This window comes from Python bivittatus, unplaced genomic scaffold (genome assembly GCF_059951505.1).
Source record: "Python bivittatus isolate LINGU-HERP-01145 unplaced genomic scaffold, Pbiv_v1 ctg000220_np1212, whole genome shotgun sequence".
Lineage (NCBI taxonomy): Eukaryota > Metazoa > Chordata > Lepidosauria > Squamata > Pythonidae > Python > Python bivittatus.
In genome coordinates, this window is record NW_028277048.1 from 36,915,361 (window position 1) to 36,934,045 (window position 18,685).

Below are 18,685 nucleotides of genomic sequence, written 5' to 3' on the forward strand. Positions count from 1 at the left end.
CACAGCAGCCTGTTGAGTTTTTCTCTCTTTTGTCTCCTTGCAATGATGGAAGGATGCAGGCAAGTTGCTGGCTGGTTGCCATTCTTTGTATATTCCCATTGACCAGCTGGAAGGAGCACTGGCCAGCTTTGCCGGAAATGGAGTGCAGGGGAGGGAGAGAGGGAGGGAGGATCATTGAGGTAGTTTAATGCCATACTCTCTCCTTTTAGAAACTTGTCCAGCCTGCCAGAGAACAAGAGCTGGGATAACAAGATAATCCAGCTGAGGCCCAGCTCAAGGCTAATACACCATTAGATCCTGATAAGCACTACACTTCTCAGTAGATAATTAGCAATCAGCCCTAATCAATAAGTTATTTTTTGCCCTGAGTAATTAATAATTACAGAGTGCAAGTCTGTAATAATTAAACTCTCAGTGCTCCTTCCTAGATTGTAATTTCAACTTTATATATAAACTACTGCGGGTAATACCACCTTTTGCTTCTACCCAGGATGAGCCATTAGGATACTGGCTCTCTCTCCTTGACTTTTTTTCCCCCTTCCATTCTTCTGTTCCTACTTTCTCTACTTCTCAAGCTTTATCAGTGGGCCTTTCTATAGCTGGCATAACTGATCATGCAACAAAAGACAGATGCTGGCTCCAAACTTTGTAGGAAAACACCAAGCTATTTTAACCCCTGGCTTGCAAAGTACAGCCCCATAAGCTTCTAGAAAGAACCACCCCAATCCAGACTTGCTACAACAAATCAGACTAAGGGAAAACAGAACAGAAACAGAAGAGAGAAAATACTTTAAATGTACAATGAGATGGGGGCGGTGCTATTTTTGCAGTAGTACTGCAGTACTACATTACACATATACTTATATATTCTTAATACCTCACGTCTTCCCAAACTACACAGCCAAAATAAGTATGACTTGGATCACATTATTTTTTATACTTTAGCATGCTGAGATATTTAAATTCTAGTCACTGAACTGATAAGAGTTCAATTGCAGAGGCAATCATATGAAAGGGAATTAAAAAGATGGCCTGAATTCACTTCAGGCCCAAATTTACTCTTCTGAATCTACCCATTTCCTCCACAATAAAAACATCATTTTAAGAAGGATGCCATCTCAAATCAAAATTAGCAATCATAATTTGAGATTCCCACAGCTACAAACCTACGTCATTTCTTTTGCCTTATTTCACACAAGATAATTGTGACCTGGAGCTTTGTTAGCTATCTGTTCAATACCAGTGAAGTCTGTATAATGCTTCATTTTGGGGACCATTGAGACATTACACAGAGACAAATCTGATAGCTGTAGCCAATCATAATTATTTAATAAAAGCATATATGCATTTAGATTGCATTTATACTCAACATTTTAACTTAAAAAATGGACCACATCACATGGCTCTTATTATTTTTCGCCTGAGAAACCAATAATCCTCTGTCCTCGAACATATCATCCATAAAGCAATAAGGAAGAGGAGTCCTTGGGGTTCTCTGAGCTTGGTTGTTTTCTTGCAAATGTTTCATTACCTGGCTAGGTAACATCTTTGGTGCTAGAATGGAGTGAAGCATTGAAGATGTTATCTAGCCGGGTAACAAAACGTATGCAAGAAAACCACCAAGCTCAGAGAACCCCAAGGACTCCTCAGTTCAACCCTGAACTACATATATTCTCTTCTATTGGTACAACAAGGAAGAGGATATTTCAATAAGCATCTGGAAAATGTTCAAAGCCAAGAAGCGAACTGATCATGTTCAACTTTAAGATAATAGCTCGGAAATATATAGTAACAGACCAGTGTTTCTCAATCTTGGCAACTTTAAGGTATGTGGACTTCGACTCCCAGAATTCCCCAGCCAGCCATGTGAGTTGAAATCCACATATCTTAAAGTTGCCAAGTTTGAGAAATACTGAGTTAGACTGTTAGGACTGGCAATTGTTTGCATGACCATCCAATGGCCAGAACGTGGTAACTGAATATGCAGGAAGGCAGAATCTGACTGTTGGATGAAGCCATAAGAATAGTTAGAAAAAATACTGTACAAGATGTACAAAGAATTTTTTTTAGGGAAAAGACAACTTAATCTGTTCAAGGAAAGAACGTGACCTTTCTTTGCTACAATCAAAATATACCCATGAGAGGAACAATGGACTGCTTTACCTGAATGTCTCCAATTTCATTCAAAAACCTTATTTTATTTACCAGAAGTCTACAACCCATGCTTAAGGCTGGAAAAAGAATCCGAACTTGTTCGGATTCTATTAGAATGAGTCTAGATTCCATCACTTCACTCTGGCTGGCTATATATAACATGAATAGTCTGGGGAAGAATGAGAAGGGAGAACGTAACAGGAGGAGGGGCTTCTATGTTTCACCTTCTGCTTCCTCTTCTAAATTGCTAACCAACACCCATACATTCTGCAACCCTATGGCTAGACTGGGATGACTTCTTGTGATACCACCTAGTCCTAGATCCTCAGTGAGGACACAGAACAAATACACAACTACCTTAATGTCCAGAATATTGCTATGCAGACTTGAGTGTCGTACAGGGAATGAACATTTTTGCAAAGATAATATTTCTTACATCAGCCTTGAGAACAGACGGGCCTTAGAAGACATTGTGAGAAATGCATAGTAACTGTTGCCGATTCACATATCCCCTTTGTTCCCTCATGTGCGATCTTACAAGTTGAATCTGAAAAGCTATTTGTTCAGAATATTTTTGCTCACCACAGTGTAAATCATGATGATATCTCAATGGTCAAAAGTGGATGGTGGCTATTGGGATGCAATTTTTTCCCAGTCTGAAGAAAATGTCTTAGTTGATTGAGTGATAGACGGCAATTTACAAACCTGGTACTTTAAAAACAATTATCTGACTGATGTGACATTATGATGTTTGGGATGTTCTGTTCTTTATCCCCATAAGTAGTGGGCAGTTAACTCAATGAACTGAAGGGGACCATAGAAACACATAAATTCTGGGTTCTCACATGACCCTAAACCATTATGTAGTTTGTTTTGTTCAGGCTTTGCAAGTAAACTTATGATTCACGACTTAGAGCTCTTCCTCATGGCAGCCTTAAGCTGTTTGTCTTTCATTCTGAAAAAAGCTGAAAATGAAGCCAACTTAAGAAACTGCTGTCTGTATTTCAAACTTCAGATATACAGTGACCAGTAAGAGTGCAGATGTTGCCTAGACTGAATTAAATTACAGCAGAGAAGCACACAGCTGGACTTGTGCCAAAGCAAGTTGGGAAACATCTCTTTTGAAGTGGAGCAGGCAAGTATAATTGCAGGTTGTCTCCATGCCAATATATGGGTGGATTGAGGGTGATGTCTATTTAAATCTTCTCAGTGCAACTGCTGCAGTGTTGTCCATCCATGGATAATAGTGGTGCAGGAGAAACTTTAGAGTTGTGTGAATCCAAACACTAAGGAAAATACTTCATGTGTTTTACATGACAAAGTTGTGAACTGAGAAGACATCTACATGTTTAGGCTGTGCAGTGCTTCAGATCTGAGTACAAAGAAATGCTTCAGAAAGCACAGAAATGTGAATGCAATACCTGTCTACAACCTGCTGAGGCAGTCACATCTGTTTCCAAGATTGCATGGCTGCAGAAGTAGCTTCCCTGTCTGGATTAAAGGTGCAGCTGTTTTACTGAATCCTGCATGCTTGCATTCTGGCTACTGTTGAAGACCTTTTGGAAGCTTCAATAGGTCCAGAATGCAGTATTAGGAGCAGTGATGGGCACGCCTGGATATGCCCATGTGACACCTCTGCTTTGTGAGCTGCACTGGTTACCAGTACAGTGGAACCTCGAGTTACGAATGTAATCCGTTCCGTGACTCTGGTTGCAACTCGAATTGGTCGCAACACGAGGCAAATTTTCCCATAAGGTTCAATGTAATTACCGTTAATCCGTTCCGCATCTGCGGACCACGCATCAGGGGCGGAAAAACGGCCGCGGACCACGCAGCAGGGTGGAAAAATGGCCGCGAACCACGTGTCAGGGGAGGAAAATGGCCGCGGACCACACGGCAGGGCGGAAAAACGGCCGCGGACCACGTGGAACAGGCAGAAAAATGGCCGCAGACCACATGGAACGGGCAGAAAAATGGCTGCGGACCACGTGGAACGAGCGGAAAATGGCCGCGGACCACGTGGAATGGGCAGAAAAATGGCCGTGGACTACGTGGAACGGGCGGAAAATGGCCGCGGATCCGGTTTGTAAGTCGAGGCGAGTTCGCAAGTCGGGTAAATTTTTGGGGCCGGAGCTGGTGGTATCTCGAAAAATTCGTAAGTAGGGGCGTTCGTAACTAGAGGTACCGCTGTATGCTTCTGGATATGATTCAAGGGGCTGATTATAAAGCTCTGCATGGCATCAGGCCTGGTTATCTGAGGGTCACCTACTTTCTGTGATATCTACCTGGCCAGTACAAGCCAAGAGGGTTGGTGTGCTTTGGGTCTCTTCAATTCAACAGCATCATCTTTTGGGACCCAGGAAGTATGCCTTTCCTGTCACTATGCCTGCCCTCTGAACTGGGGTCCCCCGATATCTGTATGGCTCCCAGCCTGATAGCATTCTGGCAAGCTCGGAAGACCTGGATGTTCTTCTAGGCCTTGGGTTAGAGTTGTTGGGGCCCCTGTTAGATATGTTTGTGGGTGTCAGTGCTGCTTGCCAGACTCACCATCTGTTCTTGTTCTCTTCTTCCTTTTTGCCCTTGTTATTATATTGAAGTCTTTGTATTTTGTATATTGTTTGGTTTTCTTGTATACCGCCCAGAGTCAGTTTGGCGTCAGGCGGAGCCTAAATTGGATAAATTAAATTAAATTAATGTTGCAAAGTACCACTTTCCAATCCAATCTGAAGTACTGCACAGCTGTATTATGCATTTCCTATAGCATCTAATTAAGGTCCTAAATCTCTAAGTGTGTTTTTAGATTAAGGAGTTTAGTTTCCAAGCTACTCCTCCATTCTTTTTTCATGCTTTTAAAATTTCTAAACTACATGCAACAGCACAGCAATAGTTACATGCAAATGTGATTTGTTCAGTCATGTACAAACAGAGTCCGGTGAAATACCTTTGTGCTAATCCTCCTTCTACAGACCACATCAGTTTTTCTACAAAACAAATATGATCGTATTTTAAACCAAGTCAGCAGAGATGAAAGCTTGAAAAATAAACTGGAAAAAGTTTGTGGGAGAAACATAGTAGTTAACACTTGAGGGCAAGCATAATGCTAGGGACTGAGAGGCTAGTACAGAAAAAAATCAGGTAAGAAAGGAAAAGGAACTCAGCAAGCACAAGTGAATCAATCAAAGACACCATCATAGTTTCTGACACTGGAGCCCTTCTGGATAATATACTGCAAGTTTATCTGTTATGTTCTGGACTTAAATTACTGAGAAATTATAGCCTAGGTGCAAAGAAGAGGCAGCAGCGAGAGCCAGGGGCACTGAGAAGGCTTTGCCTTCATCAGTGTCTGAATAGCTATAAATTTAGAGAAGAGGGAGTTGTGTGTGCCCTAGATATTCCAAACCACAGGGGAAGAACCAGAGCCTCTTCCACAATCACAGAACGATATTTCCAAAAAAGGAGTAGTACTGTAGGAAGTAAAGCAAGGGAAGACAACATTTGAGGGCTGAGTGGCTTATAAGTCAGCCTCTGGACCTTTCAGACAGTAACAGACATTTATTATTTATTTTACAATGTTTTTAACCCACTCCAACCTTGGCAAACTCTGGGCAATACCACAAGGACAAAGACAACAATATAAAAACTCAACACAAATTAAAATAATACAATTAATAAACAATTATGAAACAGTATGAACGATTAGTAAATAGTATGAAAAGAGTTTGCTGGGCAGCCAATAAATTATTATTATTATTATTATTATTAATAATAATAATAATAATAATAAACATCATAGGCAGCCTTTGAATTAACTAATCTTAGAGTCAAAACGCACACTAGATCAAAAGTGCTTTATCTTATTTATGAAATGCCAGCAGAATTGGGGTCATCCATACCTGTGGGTGGGGGGAGGCTATTCCATAGAACAGGAGCTGCTACTGAGGCGGCCTATTGCCTTCTCCTTCCTCCCACGTTCGTGGGGGGAGGGGGCGCTGCAACAGACCCTCTCTTGATCAGTGAGCTGACTTTTCACTCCTAGCAAGGCACCCCTTAATGTCTCTTGGTGCTGCTCTGTAAAAGGTATGAAAAGTAATAACCAGCACTTGGAATTGGGTCTGAAGACCTACAATTAAGCCAGTGCAGAAACTTCAAAATAGGTATTGTCGTAGCTTGTCAGGATTGTTCCTTCAAGAGTTTAGCTCAGTGTTTCTCAACCTTAGCAAGTTTAAGCTGCATGGACTTCAACTCCCAGAATTCCCCAGCCAGCTTAAAGTTGCTAAGGTTGAGAAACACTGGTTTAGCTGCTGCACTTTGTACCAGCTGTCGCTTCCAGGTCATCTCCAAAGGCAACCTCACACACAGTGTGAAGCTTCACATTGTGATATCACTGGAAAGGACAGAGCAACATTTTTCAGCCCATTTTTTTTTGTTCCTTTTTTTGGGCAGGGGGGTGGGTGGGCTAAGAGCGGAGATACCTATTTGGGCCTCTAAGAGACATTACTTTATTTCAGGCTCATTTTGAGCCATGTGAGGAGTGGAGATGGGATGGATTTTCCTCCCTAAGGTCTCACGTTCCTGATTTTAACACATCCAGCAATGTTAAGGCTGATTTTATTTATTTATAGATATGTATGTATGTATATATTCAGGGGTTCAGAAGGAAAATATGAGTTGCAGGCTGCTCAGAGACCCCACCCCCACTCCCATTCCTATCTTTAAAAAAATAAAAACAAAACTGTGCATTGAAATTTGGCCATTTTGCTGCTGAATGTTGGTGGTGCAATCTCAGGGGACTAAGTACCACATGTAGTTACTCACCCTTGAGTTAGAAGATAGAAACAGGGTGTGCCATAACTGGAAACTTAGTAACTAGGTGTGGAAAGTGATCCATACCTGAGTGGGGAATGGACATTTTATTCTAAGAGCAACTGCAAACAGATGCTGAAGTACTTACGGTGCCAAGGTCACTGGGACTGAACCAAATAGCACATTTGCCATTCTGCCTTTCTCTCTGCCTCAGTTTCTCTTCTTGTGGGTTCCCTACCAAAACTCATCAAAGGAAGGCCTTTCTTTTCCTCTGTTTCTGTGCAACACTCCTTCTGGCACAAATATTGTTCCTCAGTAGTATCAAAATCATTAAATGCAACTGTAATTCAAAGACTCATTATCAGCTGAGAGATTCCTCAAGCAGCTTTTCTCTGTAACCTGGAGGGGGCAGCATACACAGCAACTGGATACACCGTAGAGTAATTCCAGCAGAAGAGGTAGTGTTCCTACTCAAGGAATTAAAGCATTTATTATAGCACTGTGTTGCAACACATAGCCAAACAGCAGCTATCATGCTGCTTACTCTCTCTTACCCTATATCCTCCACCCCTTAAACTTACAGTTCTTGCTCTAGCATTTAATATTTAGGAGTAATAACTGAAGCTTCATTTTCACAGACGGGGGGGGGGAAAAAGTCCTAACTTCAAATATTTGCCTGGAAGGTTCTTTCTGAAAGAGTCAAAGAGCTGCTCTGAGGATATTTCAGAACAAGTTCCTTGTGAATCTCTATGACAGTAATACAGGAATTGGGTTACTCAGATTATTTGCAAATTTGCCTGAAAGAACTGTGAATACTGAATACAGTAACATTTATTTCTTCTGAGTAAATTACACAAAAATTGGGTTGTACATTTATTTGACTTATGACTGCAAGCACATATTTGTACATGTAAATCCATGCAAAAGTTCCTGGTTATGCAAACTGTGGCGGGATTTGGAGGTTATGCCTGGTGCTTGTAGATGAGCTAGAAATCGATTCCTGCAATTCATGTCAGGTAAGATGGGAGCTGAAGTCCAACACTTCTGGAGATCCCAGGCTGGGGAAGACTGCACTAAACTATATTCACATGATACACAATGCTTGAATGACACATAAACTAGATAGCTACATTTTAGTTTATCATGTTGTGCTAATCAACCTATGTGGTTACTTTATGGCTCACTGGGCTGTGCAAATTCACCAGGCTTATGGACAAGCTGGGCTGTCCCATACATACAACCTTCTCCATGCACTTCTTTCAAGTTCCTATGTTCCTATTTTCTTTCACTTTTTTGGAACTACATCTACATACATATTTAGTATCAGTCTGGAACAGATTATATTAAGCAATCCAGCTTCACAAAAATAGCTTAATGTGAATTGTTTGAAACTAACCATAGTTAAAGTCAACCACACTTTGGACATTACTGAAAACTGGAGTTAAGCCAAAGTGAAGTAGAAGCTTCTGAACTCATTTTCAAGCCCCTGCCAAAATATAAACAGAAAGCAGCAAAAGCTAGGTAGTTCCCAGTCTCACTAAACTACAGATCAACAAGATTTAGTATACTACAATAAATAAAGCTTGGCTATTGGCTATCTTGTCTGGAATCAATCAGATTCAGTCCAAAGCCTCTGAAGAGCAACAGGTTGCTTCTTCCCATTCTTGCCAGCAGTTTCCCATTGTTGAATTTCTTACTGGAAGCTGTCCTATTTTGGCCCTACGAAAGCAGCCAAAACTTGAGCTTTTAATTTATGCCCCCTCCTGCTTCTTTCTGCCCCTCCTCCTCCCCCCATTCCAAAGCAAGAAGGAAAATTGTCCTCCTGCACTTCCAAGAACAGAACTTCTGAAGCAGTGGAATAAGGGTTCTGTGCAGTCTGAAGTCTTACCTCTTGACAGATAAGGAGTGCATGAAAGAAAAGTGCCAGAAAGATGGATTTATCTGTTTTGAAAAACATCTTAGAGGAATGGATAGGAGCAGAGCAAACAAAAGTTTTCTTGGCACTGGAGAGACTTCAAAATGGGCTTGGGTGAGGCATCTGAAGCCAAGAGAAAAAATAACTTCATTTTTCCCATCTGTTGCCCTATATTTATTATTTTGGGGAGGAAGGGGTTTCAGTGAAGGTTGCATCCAGCTTCAGGCAGGAGAAAACATCTCATCTTACCTTCAGTAGAAAGATATTCTGATTTTAAAACAAAAACAAAAGACACCCCAATAATTTCAAGCCCTCCCACAGACTTTTTTTTTTAGTTCTAGCCATGGCAAGAGGAGAAACCAGAGTGTACCTGACAGCAATGGCCCCTGGGAAGGGAATTTCCTGCCACTGAAGAATAGAGGTGAGTCAGTTATACTTTCAATTACACACATTAAGGGAGGAATTGGCTAGTCAGTTTCATAGCTTTGCAAAGAGTTGCCTGGACTCTCCTTTGAGAGATCAGTCTTCCTCTCAGTTGACTGGCTGAACAAGCTGTTCAAAAAAGAAAGTGGCTACTGAACCTGATCTCTTACAGTCCGAATGGTACTGTGGGAGAGGCACAGAGAGCAGAGGGAAATCCTACAGGAGGCCCACCAGGCCAACTTCAGCTGAGCAGATCACCACCCCTGACAGCTGCACCTTGGGCCTCCTTGTCCAGGCACCCTAGACTGTCTGCATGTTACCTCATGCTGGAACACCTAAGGCCAGCCTTGGCCTGCTTCAGCAAACAGCAACAGGATGTGTCTTCAACAAACAGCAAATTGGGCAGCTTCATGTTGCAGCAATCAGCAGTCACTGTCCCAAGCTGCACTTCCAGAAACTGAAGAATATATGCTATTTGACTATATGGACTGGGATTTATTGGACATGTATTTCAAAACATCTGGAGATTATAAGACAAGGTCCTGCAATATTGTATATTTAATTATTTTGATTTAATTTTAATTCAAAATTAAATTATTAATTTTGAATCTCTGGATCTCATAATCACAGTCAGGCACTTTGAAGCAATCATCTGATTAGAACAAGGTGGTGTAACAGTCTCATATACTTATGGTAAATCTTATTTCTTCCAGCTATAAAATACTACATATCAACATTAGTTCAAAGGAGAAATAGGATGCTTTCAGTTGCCTTTAATTTGCTCACACCATCAGGTCTATTTAGCTCAGGAATGTCTATGCTAATTGGCAGCAGTTTTCTACAATTTCATTTTTCTACAATTTCAGACACCTATTTTAGATGTCAAGGATTCATTCATTCATTCTACCTATATACTGCCAAATCAATATAGACTCATGGTGGTTTACAAAAACCATCCATAAACAGAACGTCCACAGTAACTATAAACAGATTAAAAACAACCAATTACTAATCAAAATTTTAAAAATACAAACTTAATTACAGTACTAGTAATAAAGAAAATAAAATTAGTCAAACCAAACACCAGATAAAATAATTAAATCAATACAAATTCAAGGTCAACTAAGGATGGCAATAATAAACTATTCTCCAAATACTCTTCAGAGGAGTTCCATCTTCAGTACCTTTCAGAAGATTAGAAGGGATGGAGCAAGCCTTAATTCTGAGGAGAAGCCATTCTACAAGGTTGGAGCAGCAACTGAAAACTAATGCCCCCTGACCTCCATTTCTTCATGAAAGTGGAGTATAACCAAAAGCTCCTTCCAGAGAGAATGTACTGGATGCCCCATTCAGGTAGTAGGAGGTGGTATTGCAGATATAGTAGGACTTCATAGGTCAAACCCAGCACTTTGAATTGTACCCAGAAGCTGGATTCGACTTCCAGTGAGGTTAGCAAACTGATGCCCCGCTCTCCGCGGAAGACGTTGTGGCTGAACGGCAGCTGGATGTGGATCTAGACTGTTGATAATTCTCTCTGGATAAAAGAAAGATCTTGAGATTACCCTCATGCATTCCAGATAGCTGGGTTTTTTTGTGAGTCAGCAGCAGAAACCGATGTTTTTGCAGCCACTTGCAATCAGCTGGGAGTCACAGGTTTCACCATGCTCTGAGCTGTTAACATAGCCTTTTAAGGACTTAAAGTTCATCAAAACCTCATCTTTTTAATCATCTTAGAGTTTTATTTTTTGTCTTACCGCTTCTGTAAGTTTAAAAACACCTTTGGAACCACAAGTTGAGCATTTGCTGGGTGAGTGTCTCTTCAATCCATTTAAAAAGAAAGAAAATTATGAGTTTCCAGCTTTGTAAGTTCTTTATTTTTTGCAATATGTAACAAAAGGGGGACTATAGTGTTGTTTTTTGGAAAGTTTTTGAACGGTAAGGATTTGGATGAAATTGATTTAAAAAAAGACTTTGAAGTTAATTAAAAAGATCCTCTTGTGTGAGAAAAAAAATTCATATTTATATTTTGCCCTGATAACAAAGCTTTGAAGGTTAATCACTAGAGAGCACCAGATGGCTACTTTAAAGGAAACATTTTATAAGCTGGCTCAAGAAATTCATGGACTGTTTAACCCTATATTGCAGCCAAAAGTTGCTATTGAAGAGAACCAGGTTCCTTGGAAGGTAACTGAAATGGATTTTAAGGTGGACTTAAAAATTATAACCTATAAGGAAGAGATGGAAATACTGGATTTACAAATGGAATTGGATGATCATTTGAAAATTTAAAAAGGTACACAAATAATGTATCAAAAAAGGGATGTGGATTACCAATTTAAATTGGAATATAAGAGACTTACAGGAGTGACTACATTGAAATTACATATGGACTTTGATAAAGATGACAAGGATTTTGAGAGAAGAGACACGGATAATAGAAGAAAGCAGATGTTAGAATTTTATCTATGGGATTCAAGGATTGATGGGAGGAAGAAGAAAAAATACAAAACTGGTTTATTTGATTATAGTTAAGTAATGGGTTGTTATTTTTGGTGATGTTTAATGGTTACTTTGACTGGATAACTCTTTTTTGGAAATTTCCAATTATGGATTAGTTTGTAATATATATGTTACTATTTTTGGTATACAAATAAAGGATTAGTATTTCTGGTAATGTTTAACAGTTTTTATTTTTCTGTGATGTTTAATTGTTAATTGAGATTAATAATGGGTTGCTATCTCTGGTGATGATTAATGGTTATTTTTTATCTCTTTGTAATGCTTAATTGTTAATTGGGATTAGATTCTGATTAAGAGAGGGATTAGGAGAATTATGTTTAAATGGAAAGGGGGACTAAATGCTTATGTTGTTAGTTATGTCTGTTAATTTTTACATCTTTTGTTGATTAATAATGAAAGTTGAGGATTTAGAGATGGGTCTATAGAAAATGGGGTGAAGCATGGAATGAAGATGTATTTGGTAGTATTTTAAGAGACAGTGATGAGTTGTTAACGTTAATGTTAATACTTGCTGGGGATGAAAGGGGAAGGTTTTTCCCCCCATCCCTTTGGGGGAGATTTTTTTTCTTTTTTTTCTCTGCCCTTTCTTATATTTTTTAATGTAATTTTGTATTATGTTTTTGTATTAGTTTTATCTGTTCTATATAATCTTTAATAAAATTATTGAAAAAAAAATTGTACTTGGAAGTCACTGGTAATCAATGTAAGGCCCAAAGCATAAGTGTGATGGGCTCCTGATGGGTGATACCAGCAGCTTGCATCAATTAAAATTCCCAGGTGGTTTTCAAAGACAGGCCCATGTACTGTTATTGAACACAGGACTGTTGAACTCTTATTGAGAAGGAATGAGGATATCGGTTTGTAAGAGCCTTGTGATTTAGATAGGGCTACAACTGGTGTACTAGCCAAAGCTGGGCAAGAGCCTCCTGCCCATGACATTCACTTGCCCATCCAATGGCAGCCATGAGTCCAGGAGGACTCCTGAGTCACCAACCTTCTCTCTCAGGGTTAGTGCCACCCATTGAGAGGCAATTCTGAAATAGACTGAAAATTTCAATGGACACACAATAACTCCATGTGGCTTGGATTTAATTTCAACCTCTTTCATTGCATCTAGGCCCCTACAGACTCCAAAAACCAGGACAAGGGTTCTATTGCATCTCTGGCATGGTCTGGAGTTATGATATAGAACTAGGTATCATCAGCATACTGATATTACATCTCAGGCCGATGGATGATCTTTGCCAGTGGTTTCACGTAGATGTTCAACAACAGATGGGAAAGGACTGATACCTGGAAGACTGAGTAAAGATATCTTCAGTGCTTTTTTCAGGTCGAATGGCATCACTCCCTCTTGAGAACTGATATTCTCCCAGATCCAGCCAACTGCACCTCAACCTGTTCTCCAAAGGAGCCAGAAGAGGCAGGAGTTCAGAACACAGATGGTGGAAATCATGCTAGAGAGCCCCCTATCTTCTTCATCAGAGTGCACAGGCCCCAAAGAATCCCAGGTAACATGGCTAGATGTTGCTTCAGTCAGCCCATTGGACTCTATTCACAAGGAGTCAAAATTTTGATGAATCTGAGTGACTTCGCTAGCAAAATGCTACAAAATGGTTGCAACAGCCAGACAAGAAAGGCTGACAGCCCCCCAACAGAATAATGGAAGAGAAGTAGAGATGCTTTCCCTCCCTTACTGTCAAACTGTAGGCTTGAACCCTGGTTCACACCCAGGCTTGGGCAGATTAATTTTGGATTAGAGTGGATTGGACCTGGGATGTTGCGTATACAAAATGTTTACTCTCCTCCACTGAGTCTCTCCTATCAAATCTGCAACACAGTATGAATCAACCGTATCTACACATTTGGATGTTTATTTGATTTAAGACTGTACTTTATGAACTAGAACGGGACAAAGAACATAGTAAATCATGTTATACTAAGTCAGACTATTTGTCTGTTTAGTTCAACATTGTCTCCTATGATTCTAGCCCTCCAAAATCTCAGGCAGAGTTTTTCCCCTATTTTCTTCCATCTGATCCTTTCTTAAAGTAGAGATGTTCTGACATGTAGGCTTGTTGAATGTCTGAAAAACAATGGTCAAATTTTTTCCAGTTTCCTTCTGAAGGTCAAATTGTTATTAAATCAGCAGGTGAAGCTTTTCATAACTTGGAGATAAGTATTATCACCTGCTATTTTCTACAGGTCAAACTGATATTAACACAGGGAAAACAACCAGTAAAAACCAAAGTTGGTACTTCTGCTGTCAAATGATAAGATGTCCCTTAGAGCTCTGGTGACATTACTGAGTTATTTGTAGTCAAAGTGAAGCATTGTATTAATTTTTGCTTTGGCATCCACTGCCCCAAATATCACAAAGAGACTGGACTGATATGGCTATGCATTCTGAAAACTATATATTTCCTTACATTCTTTGGTAAATGGGACCTTTTGCTGTGGAAGTCAGAGATGCACTTTCCTGGAAGTTATTAAGGAGTAGGAAAAAACATGAATAGTATAATTACAATTCCTGGTCCCTTCCCTGTGAATGTATAACACAATATGGGTACATCTATAATATTCTTATACAACTATTAGTCATTCACAACACACATAAATGATGCAAATAGCACAAAGGTAAGAGGATATCTCCAAACAGCTGCACAAGAGAAACCGTTTTGCATCCCCAAAGTCTGCCATAAAATGAAACCATCCCCCCAGCCTTTCTCCATCCCCTCCTCTTGCCCTTTCACATCATGTAATGTTTCCAAGAGGTTTCATTGGCTGGTGCAACCAAATCAATGGTCTCTGCTTAGAGAAGGAATCTATTTATGTATCTCATTCAGATAACAGAAGTAGCTGAAAATAGTCTGCACAGCACATAAGCATCCCAGAGGCAATTAGCTTATCAGTAGGTCCTGAGGTAGTTTGTGGCATTTGCCAACTCATGGGCTGTCATAGAAGGATACTCTCCAATGACCTTTTCTCAATGGCATTCTTTATTTGGCTCACACTTTTCATAGCAAGGCTCCAGCCAGCTCTGTGAAGAAGAAAAATGGACAGAAGGGTATCAAGTGCAGTGGCTGGTGGTTTCGGAGAGGAGGGGAAGACAGGATTTTAGCAACTAGTACTTGAATTTACCTGATCCCCAGGTCTGTGCTGCAAAAATCTGATCACCACTAGATAGCAGCAAAATTATACAGAAAAATCTAACTGCCATCTAGTGGCTGTCCAGATTTTTGAAGCCTAGATCCGGTAGTCCTACCAAAAATCTTAAATGATTGTTTGCTGGAAAAGGTGTTCTGTATCATTTCAGAGTCCAGTGGAGTAGGCAGCTATATTAGATCTAAATAATAATCCTATAATACAGAAACAGAGATTTTAGTAAAGCAGTGAAGTATAATCATTCAATGGAATAAAAGGAGCACCTGGCTCGCAAGTCCAATCATGCATTTTCATTCATTGAGAGTTCTGCCACCCTCCTTATCCACATTGTGTTTTTGCTGAGTTGAAGATCAGGAGAGAAGTTGTGTATCCTTCACTTGAGCTTTTGCTACATTCTCTTCTGTAACAAATTCTCTAGACTTTGCAATGACAAAACCAGGAGCCTCAGAAAACACATTAATCACACTGGGCCCTGGAAGACCCTGTGTGATCCTCCCTTGTTTCCAAACTCCCTTGTGGTCTCCAAGAGAAGCAGCTTCCCTGAGTTCAACAGGCCCACCCTCCTGCCTTGTGACTGTAAATCTATTCATGGCTGTATTGTTATCTTGACAGGTCAAGAGACAGAAAATGAGGAGCGAGGAAGGTGTTCCGGTGAGATATATGCACATTGTAAAACCTGCTCCAGTTATTTAAAGTGGCTATTTGAATAACTAACCAAATATTGGATCAGCCCAAAGAAAAAAGGGGGAGCCTCAGAAAGTCATAAGACCCCAGAGATTTTGATATTGTAAAAGGAGAAGAAACTAAGAGAAAAAGGGCACCTATAGGAATTCACCATAAGTCAAATCAAATCTTTATTGTGGCCATTTGGACATCAGTCAGGGAAAAAAAACAGGTAAAAATGAAATTTAACTCCATAGAGTAGCCAACTTAATCCTTCTACTTTATGCTGGATACCAAGAATATGTTTTTAAAAAACATTTTTAAAATCCTTGCCTCCTTAATTTTTTCTTCTTCATTTTGTTTCTCCCCCCACCAAACGATCTCCATTTTTTTTTGCAAGACATCAAAAAAAAAAAAAAAACACCACGCTTTCCTTTTCCAAATCACCATGCCCTTTAGAAAATCTTTTAACAAGTCAATTTTTTAAAAAAGAAGACATGGAAAAGACAGTCCCCTCTCCACATACTTGTTCCACACACACACACACACACCCACCAAAAAGCTGGCCCTGCTTGGGATATAATGAGAGTTGTAGTCCCGAGGGCTCTGGAGGGTACCGGCTTACAGATACTGGTGGCCCTGAAATCCAGCTTTCTCCAGACAGAGGGGCCGAGAAGAGAATGTGGCAGGTCTCGACCTCTCCGCCCCCGCCCGCCGGAATGCCTCCTCAAGCGGGAGCGCCCCTGTTCTGGCTCCGCCAGGCGCATCACTCCAAGCTGAACGCGAAGCGGGGGGGGGGGGGGGGGAGGCGGGAGAGAGAAGGAAGCCTTAGGCGCGGGGGCGCAGCGACGCTCCTGGGCGACGCCGTCGAGCCCCCCACTTCGATCCTCCGGGCTGCTTTTAAAAGGCGGCCCACCTGTAAGCAGCGTCTGAAATGCATTTCTCTCCAGACAACAGACTGAGGGAGAAAAGAGGTCAACCTCCCCCACTCCCGCCTTTTTCAGCACCGCGGCGGCGGCGGCTTTATTTTTGGCAAGGGAGAGCGCGCGTCTGGGGGAGATTCCCGTACCTCTTCCCAGAATCACCAGGCGGTTTTTCCCTCAGCGTGAGGCTGAAAACAAACCAACGTTTCTTCGGGAGGGGCAGGAATGGGTCTTTCTCCCCCTCTCTTTTACACATCTAAAGGGCTGCCCCACGTGTTGCGTTCTTTACCCCGGTAAGTTCTCCGTATCCCAGGGCAGCCGGTTTTCTAGTATGACACGCACTCCCAAACACACAATCACACTAACGAAGGCAACCCATCCCCTGGAAAAAGCCTCCGCAGAAGCCTTTTGGCTGTTTGCGAAGGAAAAGCCGCCGAGTTTCTCCCGAGACAGGGGCGGCTCGAGCTTTTACAAGAATCCTGCGGACTCGTATTTTAGCCTAGCCAAGTTTTTCCTCGCAGTCAGAAACTGCGCAGCCCAATCCTGTGTATTTTTAGTAGAAAGTAAGGACCCCACTTTCACACTTGCTCGGATTAAGTCTTCCGGAGCTCACTGTGAGCTTTGGACCGTTGTGTTTGGTTCTAAGCAAGGTATCACCCAACAACAGATTTTAGTGTTTTCTCCTCCATGAACTGAGGACTATTTGTTTCACCTTTTTGTAAACTCGAATACCTGTTATTTTCAAGTAGGTGTAGATCCGGCTATACATACACACAAATACACGCCGTGCAGTGCCCTTTCTACTCTACCGCTCCCCCCCCATTTCCCTTTAAAGATCTTTTTATCTTCCTCAAATGTCTAGAGTCTGCTTCTCTCCTCGTCTCTCTCTCTCTTCCACACTTTGCCTTGATCTCTTGATTACTTCTGAATAGACGTTTCATTCCTGCAAATCGCCAGGCATAAAACTTCTCCACAACCCCTTGTTCTCCACTCGTACCGTCCATCAGCAAAACAAACCGCCGCCGCCGCCGCCTCCTCCCACCTCGCTCTACCTCCGTCAAAGCACAGATCGGACCAAATGAAAAAGTCGCCTTAAGTTCCCAAGTCCTCACGATCTCTTTTACCCACTTCGCCCCTTCCATTAACCAATCACAAACTGGGGGGAATCAATCAACTTCATTACGCTTAACTCCTTGAAAAGTCAAGTGCAACCCCCATCAGAAGTATTGTACGTAGCAAGTCTATAGCCATCCAGCAGCTCCCGGGAGCTTAGGACCTTGGTGTTGCCACCCATACGCCACCCTCCAGACTACAAAGACAAAAACAGAGTCTGTGGAGACTCTACGACCAGACACTCCCCTCGATTTACCTTGGCCTCTGACCGAAGGGATGCCTAGAAGAGCAAAGAGCGCGCAACACAGTATCCTTCCGCAGCTGCCAATCCCGGCCATGGTCTCCTGGAGCCGGTTGAGAATGGAAGAGAACTTCTGGAGTTTGAGGAAGGTCTTTTGAAATATCTGTCCACCTATAATCCCGTGTTTTGCTCCTGCTGGCTTCCAGAATGGGCAGGAAGATTTCCGACCGGGCGGCCGGCTGCTGTTCTCTCACTTTTACGGTCTTCTTGGCCAGACCGCACTGGACCCCCCCTTCATTCCCAAGCACGCTCAAAGAATCGTGGAGGGAGCGATTTAATTCCAGCGGCCCGCCCTCCCCGACGAATTCTTCCCCAAAGTCTGAGGAAGAATGGGAGACTGCGACATCGGTCATAAACCCCCCGTCGCCATCCTTTCAAAGGGCTTGGCGGAGAAGGAGGAAGGAGAAAACGATCCTGCACTGCGGGGCAGAATCGGCGGCAGCCGCGGAGAAAGAGGCGCCGCCGCGTCCTTGGGATCGCAGAGGCTCAACAGGGTGGGTCGGTGGGGGAAAGGGAGGGAGAAGTCTTGCGGGGAATTATTCAGCGGTCCGACCTTCTCAAAACATACTTGCAGGCTTCGGGAAGGAGAGCCCTGTGGAGCGAGCGAGTAACGACGGAGAGATCCACAGTCACACCTACCAAATCCCAGAGGGAGGAGCGAAGTTTTCTCTCGGCGAGCGCTGCAGCTGGCGTTCAGGGCCGAAT

General features: G+C 41.9%; 1 protein-coding gene across 4 annotated transcripts in view; it reads right to left on the reverse strand.

The window, feature by feature from the left end:
* Positions 1 to 18,159, reverse strand: part of SDK2 (sidekick cell adhesion molecule 2) — a 365,800-nt gene extending 347,641 nt beyond the window's left edge. For 2 of the 4 annotated variants that reach the window (XM_088138347.1, XM_088138346.1), the window contains exon 1: positions 17,936 to 18,159. In XM_088138347.1, coding sequence (XP_087994473.1) covers positions 17,936 to 18,017 — 82 coding nt within the window. In that variant the 5' untranslated portion in view covers positions 18,018 to 18,159. Of the gene's footprint in view, positions 1 to 4,701; positions 4,821 to 5,095; positions 5,136 to 17,935 lie in introns of all 4 variants that reach the window. The other 2 variants (XM_088138348.1, XM_088138350.1) reach the window with 2 other exon arrangements.
* Positions 18,160 to 18,685: the final 526 nt, after the last annotated feature.